General features: G+C 39.6%; 1 protein-coding gene across 3 annotated transcripts in view; it reads left to right on the top strand.

Moving 5' to 3' along the window:
* Positions 1-4807: 4807 nt before the first annotated feature.
* Positions 4808-14141, top strand: part of LOC121845493 (NIPA-like protein 2) — a 49615-nt gene continuing 40281 nt past the window's right edge. The window contains exon 1 of one of the 3 annotated variants that reach the window (XM_042316958.1): positions 4808-5124. In XM_042316958.1, the coding sequence (XP_042172892.1) occupies positions 5023-5124 (102 nt within the window). In that variant the 5' untranslated portion in view covers positions 4808-5022. Of the gene's footprint in view, positions 5125-5371; positions 5578-14141 lie in introns of those variants that run through there. The other 2 variants (XM_042316957.1, XM_042316959.1) reach the window with 2 other exon arrangements.

Here is a 14141-nt window from a genome sequence, read left to right as displayed (position 1 = left end):
ATAGGACTGTATTCTATATGACTGTATTCTAAAGGACTGTATTCTAAAGGACTGTATTCTATATGACTGTATTCTATAGGACTGTATTCTATATGACTGTATTCTAAAGGACTGTATTCTAAAGGACTGTATTCTATATGACTGTATTCTATAGGACTGTATTCTATAGGACTGTATTCTATAGGACTGTATTCTATATGACTGTATTCTATATGACTGTATTCTAAAGGACTGTATTCTAAAGGACTGTATTCTATAGGACTGTATTCTATAGGACTGTATTCTATAGGACTGTATTCTAAAGGACTGTATTCTATATGACTGTATTCTATATGACTGTATTCTAAAGGACTGTATTCTATAGGACTGTATTCTATAGGACTGTATTCTATATGACTGTATTCTATATGACTGTATTCTATATGACTGTATTCTAAAGGACTGTATTCTATAGTGCTGTATTCTATATGACTGTATTCTATATGACTGTATTCTATAGGACTGTATTCTAATGGACTGTATTCTATATGACTGTATTCTATAGGACTGTATTCTAAAGGACTGTATTCTATTGGGCTGTATTCTATAGGACTGTATTCTATATGACTGTATTCTAATGGGCTGTATTCTATATGACTGTATTCTATAGGACTGTATTCTATAGGACTGTATTCTATATGACTGTATTCTAATGGGCTGTATTCTATATGACTGTATTCTATAGGACTGTATTCTATATGACTGTATTCTATATGACTGTATTCTATATGACTGTATTCTATATGACTGTATTCTATATGACTGTATTCTATATGACTGTATTCTAAAGGGCTGTATTCTATATGACTGTATTCTATAGGACTGTATTCTAAAGGACTGTATTCTATAGGACTGTATTCTATATGACTGTATTCTAATGGGCTGTATTCTATAGTGCTGTATTCTATATGACTGTATTCTATATGACTGTATTCTATATGACTGTATTCTATAGGACTGTATTCTAAAGGACTGTATTCTATATGACTGTATTCTATATGACTGTATTCTATAGGACTGTATTCTATAGGACTGTATTCTAAAGGACTGTATTCTATATGACTGTATTCTATATGACTGTATTCTATATGACTGTATTCTATAGGACTGTATTCTATATGACTGTATTCTATAGGACTGTATTCTATATGACTGTATTCTATATGACTGTATTCTATATGACTGTATTCTATAGGACTGTGTTCTATATGACTGTATTCTATAGGACTGTATTCTATATGACTGTATTCTATAGGGCTGTATTCTATATGACTGTATTCTAAAGGACTGTATTCTATATGACTGTATTCTATATGACTGTATTCTATAGGACTGTGTTCTATATGACTGTATTCTATAGGACTGTATTCTATATGACTGTGTTCTATATGACTGTATTCTATAGGGCTGTATTCTATATGAATGTATTCTATAGGACTGTATTCTAATGGACTGTATTCTATAGGGCTCTATTCTAAAGGACTGTATTCTATAGGACTGTATTCTATATGACTGTATTCTATAGGACTGTATTCTATAGGGCTGTATTCTATATGACTGTATTCTAAAGGACTGTATTCTATATGACTGTATTCTATATGACTGTATTCTATAGGACTGTGTTCTATATGACTGTATTCTATAGGACTGTATTCTATATGACTGTGTTCTATATGACTGTATTCTATAGGGCTGTATTCTATATGACTATATTCTGCCTATAGGAGACAGATCTACTTATAGTTATGTATTCATATTTCTACTCATCTAAGGTTTTCTCCAGCTGGTTTCTTCAGCCTGGTATTGGTCAGTCAGAGGCCATTCCCTCTGATGTTGCTCAGTATATCCCCAGTATGAGATGGCCGTGGGAATGCTGGGTTTCATTTACTGTTGCTGAGCTCTGTAGCATCCACTCAGTGTTTCCAGTGGAGATGTAATAATCTGATTCCAGAACAGCCTTCCTGAAAGGTTATCTATCATCATTAGTCCTTATTACCACATCATCGTAGTGCGATAAAACCTAACCCCGGCTCTCCACTTATTTAAAACATTACCCTGGATCTCATTTATTTAAAACATTACCCTGGATCTCATTTATTTAAAACATTACCCTGGAACTCATTTATTTAAAACATTACCCCGGCTCTCCACTTATTTAAAACATTACCCTGGATCTCATTTATTTAAAACATTACCCTGTATCTCCACTTATTTAAAACATTACCCCGGCTCTCCACTTATTTAAAACATTACCCTGTCTCTCCACTTATTTAAAACATTACCCCGGCTCTCCACTTATTTAAAACATTACCCTGGATCTCATTTATTTGAAACATTACCCCGGCTCTCCACTTATTTAAAACATTACCCTGGATCTCACTTATTTAAAACATTACCCTGGAACTCATTTATTTAAAACATTACCCTGGAACTCATTTATTTAAAACATTACCCTGGATCTCATTTATTTAAAACATTACCCCGGCTCTCCACTTATTTAAAACATTACCCTGGAACTCATTTATTTAAAACATTACCCCGGCACTCCACTTATTGAAAACATTACCCTGGAACTCATTTATTTAAAACATTACCCTGGATCTCATTTATTTAAAACATTACCCTGGAACTAATTTATTTAAAACATTACCCTGGATCTCATTTATTTAAAACATTACCCCGGCTCTCCAGTTATTTAAAACATTACCCCGGCTCTCCACTTATTTAAAACATTACTCTGGATCTCATTTATTTAAAATATTACCCTGGATCTCATTTATTTAAAACATTACCCCGGCTCTCCACTTATTTAAAACATTACCCTGGATCTCATTTATTTAAAACATTACCCTGGAACTCATTTATTTAAAACATTACCCTGGATCTCATTTATTTAAAACATTACCCCGGCTCTCCAGTTATTGAAAACATTACCCTGGAACTAATTTATTTAAAACATTACCCTGGATCTCATTTATTTAAAACATTACCCCGGCTCTCCAGTTATTTAAAACATTACCCTGGATCTCACTTATTTAAAACATTACCCCGGCTCTCCAGTTATTTAAAACATTACCCCGGCTCTCCACTTATTTAAAACATTACCCTGTCTCTCCAGTTATTTAAAACATTACCCTTTAGTAGTATCAGGTCAAGACTATACACACTCTATACTGGTGTAGTAGTATCAGACTATACACACTCCATACAGGTGTAGTAGTACAACAGACAGGACAACAGACAGGACACCATACAGGCCAACAGACGGTACAACAGACAGGACACCATACAGGCCAACAGACGGTACAACAGACAGGACAACACACAGTATTGTCAGCACAACAGACAGTATTGTCAGTACAACAGGCAGGACAACAGACAGTATTGTCAGTACAACAGGCAGGACAACAGACAGTATTGTCAGTACAACAGACAGTATTGTCAGTACAACAGGCAGGACAACAGACAGTATTGTCAGTACAACAGACAGCACAACAGACAGGACAACAGAAAGTATTGCCAGCACAACATACATGACAACAGACGGTACAACAGACAGGACAACCGACAGTATTGTCAGTACAACAGACATGACAACAGACAGTATTGTCAGTACAACACACAGTATTGTCAGCACAACACAAGTATTGTCAGCACAACACACAGTATTGTCAGGACAACACACAGTATTGTCAGGACAACAGGCAACAGGTCAACAGACAGTATTGTCAGATCAACAGGCAGGACAACAGATAGTATTGTCAGCACAACACACAGTATTGTCAGGACAACAGGCAGGACAACAGACAGTATTGTCAAATCAACAGGCAGGACAACAGACAGTATTGTCAGATCAACAGGCAGGACAACAGACAGTATTGTCAAATCAACAGGCAGGACAACAGACAGTATTGTCAAATCAACAGGCAGGACAACAGACAGTATTGTCAGCACAACACACAGTATTGTGAGGACAACAGACAGTATTGTCAGATCAACAGACAGTATTGTCAGTACAACAGACAGGACAACAGTGCAGAATAGAGGAGTCCTCTGGCCTTTGATCATGGGTACAAGTGACACTTGAATTCTTGACAGATATTATTTGGGTCTATACTGCTATAGATTGTGTCATTCATTCTTAACAGATATTATTTGGGTCTATACTGCTATAGATTGTGTCATTCATTCTTGACAGATATTATTTGGGTCTATACTGCTATAGATTGTGTCATTCATTCTTAACAGATATTATTTGGGTCTATACTGCTTTAGATTATGTCATTCATTCTTGACAGATATTATTTGGGTCTATACTGCTTTTGTGTCATTCATTCTGATTATGTCATTCATTCTTGACAGATATTATTTGGGTCTATACCTTTAGATTATGTCTATTCTTGAGATTATGTTCACGTTTCTCTAATTGTCCGCCAGATGGCGACTGCTATGATGTTCAATAGCAATCAGTGGCATAATGGCGGATTATGTTGATTTGGTTTATTTATTAATTAAATGATTAATTAATTAATTAAATAAACTTGAAGCATAACTCGCTAAAACATTCCTTAGATGTCAATCTTATTATATTGTAACGATCCTCGCTATATGAGCCACGTTACAATTCCCATCAAGTGGGAAGTCCGCCTTTCACGCCAAAATCCAGTGTTTGCTTCCCGTTCGCCACAATATTATATTATTATTATATTATAAAAGATTAGATGACATGTATTCTGTGTACAAGTGACAACTGTCTGCCACTGGTCACATCCGGGGAAGTCTGTGCTCTCCAGCTGCATCCCCGCCTCGTTAATTCGTACTGACGTGGTGACGAGCAGACTGACCCTTCTGCCGGTTGACCGGGCAGGAAAGACTCAAACTCACGGGATGTCAAGACTGGAACCGGACAAACATGTGAAAAGGGGAATCTTGAGTTGCGATGAAGTAGCCTAGTTGGAAGGAAAGGCTACGATAGAGGAAAAGATGGCGAACAACTCAACTTTAGACAGCGTGTTTTCTAACAGAACAGGACAGAATTCATCTCGACCGTCTCCGTTCACTGAAATCCGGGAGAATCCGCTGAAGGTAGGCAACTAGTAACTCACTGACTCTTAAAAGTCCGCACAATCCTTGTTCGGCAGGGAAACTTTATTTCTTATTAGTTGAAACAAACATTATTTTGTATTATTATTCGAGATTAAACACATTTATCGATTTTTTTTTAAGGGGAAAGATTTATTTTTATTTTTAGGAATTGTCCTAATATTTTCAATATTATTATTATTATTATTTCCATGTCCGCTCTGGGACCGGATATGCCCTTGTCTGGGACAAACGATCCCAATTCCGAACTCTCAAAAAAAGTTGACCAATTCTAAAAACGGTCAATAATTAATATTAACTGGGAAATGATCTTGTGAAGTTTCTTGCAATTCCCTCTCTGTGACATTGAAGAATATTTCTCTCAGAACTGTGATTTCCTTACAAAACATGTGTTTAGAGATTTGGACATTAACGTCGGAGTCCTAAATGAATCAGGTGAGCGACACCATAAGGACCTTCATGTTCTCTACTTCTATTTAAACAACCAATATTCAAGTCACCATGATCACAACCATAAACTATCAACTCCATCTACCTGATAGATTAAGATATGATTTTTGGTTCAAATATGTTTATTTTCATTAGGTTTTAGTCATAAATCAACGGAGAAAAAAACTCAAATGTAACTTTGTATACCACTTGAATGGGGGGGGGAAAAAAAACGTTTTGTTTTTATTGAGGATTTTCTTATTCATAATTTTTCATATTTGTACAAATGTTTGCATTTTAACTTTTAATTTCTATTGGTAAAAAAAACATGTCAGACTACCTGTTAACTCCAGTGGCTTGTCAACTCCATCGCTGATGGCTAACCCTCTTAAAGATGCGTTATTTTTCTGTCATTTATATTCTGGAAAAATATCTGAATCACTGTTCTGCAACGTGCTTAAACTCTTTTAGTGTTGTCTGTACTAAACCTAAGGGATACTGTTTGCTTTATAAATGTGGTTTTATGTTGTAAATCTAGAAAAACATGACAAAAATGCTAACTTGAAATAATCCCTGGAGCATTTATATAGTGCAATAAAACAAAACAAAAAGAGGTTTAGAGATTTGTATTAGTTCATTTAAAAATGACCCATGAGCACCAAAGTGAAGTTGATAGAAGCATATTTAAATTGGGGGTCAAATGAAAGCTAGCAGTCTAATATTTTAGAGAAATTAAGGCATAGATAAATATTTCAACCATTTTCTATCCTAAAAATTCAGAAATAAAGCAAAGGCTTTGATTTCTAGACCAACTGATGGAAATGGGTCTTAGGAAACATCTACTATACAGGGTACATCATCAAAACACAGTCATGTTGAAGTCTCCTGCCTTAGGAAACATCTACTATACAGGGTACATCATCAAAACAGTCATGTTGAAGTCTCCTGCCTTAGGAAACATCTACTATACAGGGTACATCAAAACAGTCATGTTGAAGTCTCCTGCCTTAGGAAACATCTACTATACAGGGTACATCATCAAAACAGTCATGTTGAAGTCTCCTGCCTCAGGAAACATCTACTATACAGGGTACATCATCAAAACAGTCATGTTGAAGACTCCTGCCTTAGGAAACATCTACTATACAGGGTACATCATCAAAACAGTCATGTTGAAGTCTCCTGCCTTAGGAAACATCTACTATACAGGGTACATCAAAACAGTCATGTTGAAGTCTCCTGCCTTAGGAAACATCTACTATACAGGGTACATCATCAAAACAGTCATGTTGAAGTCTCCTGCCTCAGGAAACATCTACTATACAGGGTACATCATCAAAACAGTCATGTTGAAGACTCCTGCCTTAGGAAACATCTACTATACAGGGTACATCATCAAAACAGTCATGTTGAAGACTCCTGCCTCAGGAAACATCTACTATACAGGGTACATCAAAACAGTCATGTTGAAGACTCCTGCCTTAGGAAACATCTACTATACAGGGTACATCATCAAAACAGTCATGTTGAAGACTCCTGCCTTAGGAAACATCTACTATACAGGGTACATCATCAAAACAGTCATGTTGAAGACTCCTGACAATTAAAATCTTATACACATTTTTTTGCCTCCTGTAAGTTTAAGAAACATTGCCTTGCAGCTTGAAACTCCGTTACCGAACTCCTATACAGGGTACATCAAACTCCGTTACCAAACTCCGTTACCAAACTCCTTACAGGGTACATCCCCACATCTTTAAGATATTTACTAATTTCTTTAGAAGGAGGGAGGGAGGGAGGATAATGAAAGTTCACAGAAGTAATAAGTAAAAGTAGACCTAATCAATTATTTATTGAAAAATTTGGATACTGAGGGAGATTTTACAGAAATTCTGTTACCAAACTTCTTCCAGTAAAAAGTGTTTTTGTAAAATGTTCAATATAAATGGTTAAAAGTAGTCCTTGTGTATGTATGGTTGGACTTTTTAAATCAGTGGTTTTTGTTTGGTAAAGAATCTGAGTGTCAGCGCAATTCCGTTGCCGTGGAATTACATATTTGAATAATCTAATGTTTTAATTAATTTTTAATTAATTAATCAATCAAGGTCTTTAAACACATGTAGAAATGAAGAGTCTTTTTATGGTGTGTGTGACAGAGTTGACATAAATCCATTTAGTTGTCTTTTTATGGTGCGTGTGACAGAGTTGACATAAATCCATTTAGTTGCCTTGTTATGGTGTGTGTGACAGAGTTGACATAAATCCATTTAGTTGTCTTTTTATGGTGTGTGTGACAGAGTTGACATAAATCCATTTAGTTGTCTTTTTATGGTGTGTGACAGAGTTGACATAAATCCATTTAGTTGTCTTTTTATGGTGTGTGACAGAGTTGACAAATCCATTTAGTTGTCTTTTTATGGTGTGTGACAGAGTTGACAAATCCATTTAGTTGTCTTTTATGGTGTGTGTGACAGAGTTGACATAAATCCATTTAGTTGCCTTTTTATGGTGTGTGTGACAGAGTTGACATAAATCCATTTAGTTGTCTTTTTATGGTGTGTGTGACAGAGTTGACATAAATCCATTTAGTTGCCTTTTTATGGTGTGTGTGACAGAGTTGACATAAATCCATTTAGTTGCCTTTTTATGGTGTGTGTGACAGAGTTGACATAAATCCATTTAGTTGCCTTTTTATGGTGTGTGTGACAGAGTTGACATAAATCCATTTAGTTGCCTTTTATGGTGTGTGTGACAGAGTTGACATAAATCCATTTAGTTGTCTTTTTATGGTGTGTGACAGAGTTGACATAAATCCATTTAGTTGCCTTTTTATGGTGCGTGTGACAGAGTTGACATAAATCCATTTAGTTGTCTTTTTATGGTGCGTGTGACAGAGTTGACATAAATCCATTTAGTTGCCTTGTTATGAAAACATGTAAGAATGAGGTTGTTTATTTTAAATGTTGAGAGAGCTGATACTTTGGTCTATCAAAATATATATTTCGAATGTTAATTTTAAGAAAAATATTTGTGAAAAATCCAAAATGTATATTTTCACTTTTTTTTTTTTCAAGAATCCCTGATCTGCGATAATAAGGCTTTTGGGTTGTGCATTTATTCTTCTTGTTTTCTCAACAAGCTGTGGTTGAATTCTCAGCACGCATGTAAAAAACAAACATTGCATTTCATCAAAGTGATTAGTGATGACATATAATTGCTCACAGATGAAGGTTTATATTGTTTGCCAAACCCTCATTACTAAGCTAATGCTTGTAATCTGTTTACTATAGTAGTGTTCTGGTCCTTCACAGTGTCAGGGTAGTAATCTGTCACTATAGTAGTGTTCTGGTCCTTCACAGTGTCAGGGTAGTAATCTGTCACTATAGTAGTGTTATGGTCCCTTCACAGTGTCAGGGTAGTAATCTGTCACTATAGTAGTATTCTGGTCCTTCACAGTGTCAGGGTAGTAATCTGTCACTAAAGTAGTGTTATGGTCCTTCACAGCATCAGGCTAGTAATCTGTCACTAAAGTAGTGTTATGATCCTTCACAGCATCAGGCTAGTAATCTGTCACTAAAGTAGTGTTCTGGTCCTTCACAGTGTCAGGGTAGTAATCTGTCACTATAGTAGTGTTCTGGTCCTTCACAGTGTCAGGGTAGTAATCTGTCACTATAGTAGTGTTCTGGTCCTTCACAGTGTCAGGCTAGTAATCTGTCACTAAAGTAGTGTTATGATCCTTCACAGCATCAGGCTAGTAATCTGTCACTATAGTAGTGTTATGGTCCTTCACAGCGTCAGGGTAGTAATCTGTCACTATAGTAGTGTTATGGTCCTTCACAGTGTCAGGGTAGTAATCTGTCACTATAGTAGTGTTCTGGTTCTTCACAGTGTCAGGGTAGTAATCTGTCACTATAGTAGTGTTATGATCCTTCACAGTGTCAGGGTAGTAATCTGTCACTATAGTAGTGTTCTGGTTCTTCACAGTGTCAGGGTAGTAATCTGTCACTATAGTAGTGTTATGATCCTTCACAGTGTCAGGGTAGTAATCTGTCACTATAGTAGTGTTATGGTCCTTCACAGTGTCAGGCTAGTAATCTGTCACTATAGTAGTGTTCTGGTCCTTCACAGTGTCAGGGTAGTAATCTGTCACTATAGTAGTGTTATGATCCTTCACAGTGTCAGGGTAGTAATCTGTCACTATAGTAGTGTTATGATCCTTCACAGTGTCAGGGTAGTAATCTGTCACTATAGTAGTGTTATGGTCCTTCACAGTGTCAGGGTAGTAATCTGTCACTATAGTAGTGTTATGGTCCTTCACAGTGTCAGGGTAGTAATCTGTCACTATAGTAGTGTTATGGTCCTTCACAGTGTCAGGGTAGTAATCTGTCACTATAGTAGTGTTATGGTCCTTCACAGTGTCAGGGTAGTAATCTGTCACTATAGTAGTGTTATGGTCCTTCACAGTGTCAGGCTAGTAATCTGTCACTATAGTAGTGTTATGGTCCTTCACAGTGTCAGGCTAGTAATCTGTCACTATAGTAGTGTTCTGGTCCTTCACAGCGTCAGGGTAGTAATCTGTCACTATAGTAGTGTTCTGGTCCTTCACAGCGTCAGGGTAGTTATCTGTCACTATAGTAGTGTTATGGGCCCTTCACAGTGTCAGGGTAGTAATCTGTCACTATAGTGGTGTTCTGGTCCTTCACAGTGTCAGGGTAGTAATCTGTCACTATTGTAGTGTTATGGTCCTTCACAGTGTCAGGGTAGTAATCTGTCACTATAGTAGTGTTATGGTCCTTCACAGTGTCAGGGTAGTAATCTGTCACTATTGTAGTGTTATGGTCCTTCACAGTGTCAGGGTAGTAATCTGTCACTATAGTAGTGTTATGGTCCTTCACAGTGTCAGGGTAGTAATCTGTCACTATAGTAGTGTTATGGTCCTTCACAGTGTCAGGGTAGTAATCTGTCACTATTGTAGTGTTATGGTCCTTCACAGTGTCAGGGTAGTAATCTGTCACTATAGTAGTGTTATGGTCCTTCACAGTGTCAGGGTAGTAATCTGTCACTATAGTAGTGTTATGGTCCTTCACAGTGTCAGGGTAGTAATCTGTCACTATAGTAGTGTTATGGTCCTTCACAGTGTCAGGGTAGTAATCTGTCACTATAGTAGTGTTATGGTCCTTCACAGTGTCAGGGTAGTAATCTGTCACTATAGTAGTGTTATGGTCCTTCACAGCATCAGGGAAAAGGTTTTCACCCCTTGGCCACATTCCTCCCAAGTGTTTTGTGTCTAGTGCAGGAAGTTCAAGTTCATGGCCAGTGAGATCATGTCAGTAGCTAGCTAGCTACTTCCTGGTCATTTACAGTATCTTGGAAGCCAACACACAGTTTGTTTTAGTAATTGGTGCTTTGTGTGGTTTTCTCTGTTGGACCGTGAGGAGTTCTCTAAGCCGCTGTGGTACCTGTTCTCAAGGCTGAGGTTGGAATAAATGAATCGCTATATTGACATGGTTTCTAGTCGTCTTGGAAACCCTAAGTTAAAATGTTGCATATCATTCTATGTTACATGCCTCTGTCCACGAGAGGATATTTCTACAGGTTCCCTCTGAAACCATGTATAGCCTACAGAGTACATGATGGCCTCTTGTCCTCCTATCTCCTCTGCACACAGATACACTTCCTCCTCTGCACACAGATACACTTCCTCCTCTGCACTCAGATACATTTCCTTCTCTGCACACAGATACACTTCCTCCTCTGCACACAGATACACTTCCTCCTCTGCACACAGATACACTTCCTCCTCTGCACACAGATACACTTCCTCCTCTGCACACAGATACACTTCCTCCTCTGCACACAGATATACTTCCTCCTCTGCACACAGATATACTTCCTCCTCTGCACACAGATACACTTCCTCCTCTGCACACAGATACACTTTCTCCTCATACTCCTCTTCCCATCTGTCCCAGGCAGGGAATTCTGTCAGCCATGTTGTCAGGGGGGCCTGGGCAGAGATGAGGACTGAGGTGAATTCTGTCAGCCACGTTGTCAGGGGGACCTGGGCAGAGATGAGGACTGAGGTGAATTCTGTCAGCCACGTTGTCAGGGGACCTGGGCAGAGATGAGGACTGAGGTGAATTCTGTCAGCCACGTTGTCAGGGGACCTGGGCAGAGATGAGGACTGAGGTGAATTCTGTCAGCCACGTTGTCAGGGGACCTGGGCAGAGATGAGGACTGAGGTGAATTCTGTCAGCCACGTTGTCAGGGGGACCTGGGCAGAGATGAGGACTGAGGTGAATTCTGTCAGCCATGTTGTCAGGGGGGCCTGGGCAGAGATTTTTTATTTATTTTATTTCACCTTTATTTAACCAGGTAGGCAAGTTGAGAACAAGTTCTCATTTACAATTGCGACCTGGCCAAGATAAAGCAAAGCAGTTCGACAGATACAACGACACAGAGTTACACATGGAGTAAAACAAACATACAGTCAATAATACAGTATAAACAAGTCTATATACGATGTGAGCAAATGAGGTGAGAAGGGAGGTAAAGGCAAAAGGCCATGGTGGCAAAGTAAATACAATATAGCAAGTAAAACACTGGAATGGTAGTTTTGCAATGGAAGAATGTGCAAAGTAGAAATAAAAATAATGGGGTGCAAAGGAGCAAAATAAATAAATAAAATACAGTAGGGAAAGAGGTAGTTGTTTGGGCTAAATTATAGGTGGGCTATGTGCAGTAATCTGTGAGCTGCTCTGACAGTTGGTGCTTAAAGCTACTGAGGGAGATAAGTGTTTCCAGTTTCAGAGATTTTTGTAGTTCGTTCCAGTCATTGGCAGCAGAGGACTGGAAGGAGAGGCGGCCAAAGAAAGAATTGGTTTTGGGGGTGACTAGAGAGATATACCTGCTGGAGCGTGTGCTACAGGTGGGAGATGCTATGGTGACCAGCGAGCTGAGATGAGGACTGAGGTGAATTCTGTCAACCACGTTGTCAGGGGGGCCTGGGCAGAGATGAGGACTGAGGTGAATTCTGTCAACCACGTTGTCAGGGGGCCTGGGCAGAGATGAGGACTGAGGTGAATTCTGTCAACCACGTTGTCAGGGGGCCTGGGCAGAGATGAGGACTGAGGTGAATTCTGTCAACCACGTTGTCAGGGGGCCTGGGCAGAGATGAGGACTGAGGTGAATTCTGTCAACCACGTTGTCAGCGGGGCCTGGGCAGAGATGAGGTGTGAAGCATATACTGTAGAAATAGGAGAAGAGACTGTTCTGCAGGAGAATGGGTTTACTGTACTATAAGGGTTGAACAGCTGGCAGCTCTGAGATAACTCAATACCCCAGCCTGCTCTCTCCCTTCCCTCCTCCCCTCCCAGGTCAGAGGCCATGGATCAGCCCATCTCTTTACCCCTTCATCCATCCCCAGCCCGTCACAGTTCTCCATTGTCACGTAGCACAAAGAAACACGCTGTCCGCCCCCCTGGACACAGAGAGAGAGAGACAGTGGGGGAGGAGAACATCAGTCTCATTCTGTTTCGTCACCTCTTCAGACCCGGTCAGACCCAGAGAGAGAGTTCTGTTCTGTCACCTCTTCAGACCCAGAGAGAGAGAGAGTTCTGTTCTGTCACCTCTTCAGACCCAGAGAGAGAGAGAGAGAGTTCTGTTCTGTCACCTCTTCAGACCCAGAGAGAGTTCTGTTCTGTCACCTCTTCAGACCCAGAGAGAGAGTTCTGTTCTGTCACCTCTTCAGACCCAGAGAGAGAGTTCTGTTCTGTCACCTCTTCAGACCCAGAGAGAGACCCAGAGAGAGAGTTCTGTTCTGTCACCTCTTCAGACCCAGAGAGAGAGAGAGTTCTGTTCTGTCACCTCAGACCCAGAGAGAGAGAGAGTTCAGACCCAGACCCAGAGAGAGTTCTGTTCTGTCACCTCTTCAGACCCAGAGAGAGAGAGAGTTCTGTTCTGTCACCTCTTCAGACCCAGAGAGACCCAGAGAGAGAGTTCTGTTCTGTCACCTCTTCAGACCCAGAGAGAGAGAGTTCTGTTCTGTCAGACCCAGAGAGAGAGTTCTGTTCTGTCACCTCCTCAGACCCAGAGAGAGTTCTGTTCTGTCACCTCCTCAGACCCAGAGAGAGAGAGAGTTCTGTTCTGTCACCTCCTCAGACCCAGAGAGAGAGAGTCAGACCCAGAGAGAGAGAGAGTTCTGTTCTGTTCTGTCACCTCCTCAGACCCAGAGAGAGAGAGAGTGAGTTCTGTTCTGTCACCACCTCAGACCCAGAGAGAGAGAGAGTTCTGTTCTGTCACCTCCTCAGACCCAGAGAACACTCTGGGGAGAGTTCTGTCACCTAGAGACCCTGAGGGTAGAATGTTCTGTTCTGTCACCTCCTCAGACCCAGAGAGTTCTGTTCACTCTGGGGTAGAATGTTAGAGTTCTGTTCTGTCACCTCCTCAGACCCAGAGAATGTTCTGTCAGAGAGAGAACTGGGGTTGTTGTCACCTCCTAGAGAACACTCTGGAGAGTAGAGAGAGTTCTGTTCTGTCACCTCCTCAGACCCAGGGGAGAGAGTTCTGGA

The sequence above is a fragment of the Oncorhynchus tshawytscha genome, unplaced genomic scaffold, assembly GCF_018296145.1.
Source record: "Oncorhynchus tshawytscha isolate Ot180627B unplaced genomic scaffold, Otsh_v2.0 Un_contig_2048_pilon_pilon, whole genome shotgun sequence".
NCBI lineage: Eukaryota > Metazoa > Chordata > Actinopteri > Salmoniformes > Salmonidae > Oncorhynchus > Oncorhynchus tshawytscha.
The sequence above is the reverse complement of the archived record's forward strand: the minus strand, read 5'-3'. Positions and strand labels throughout refer to the sequence as shown.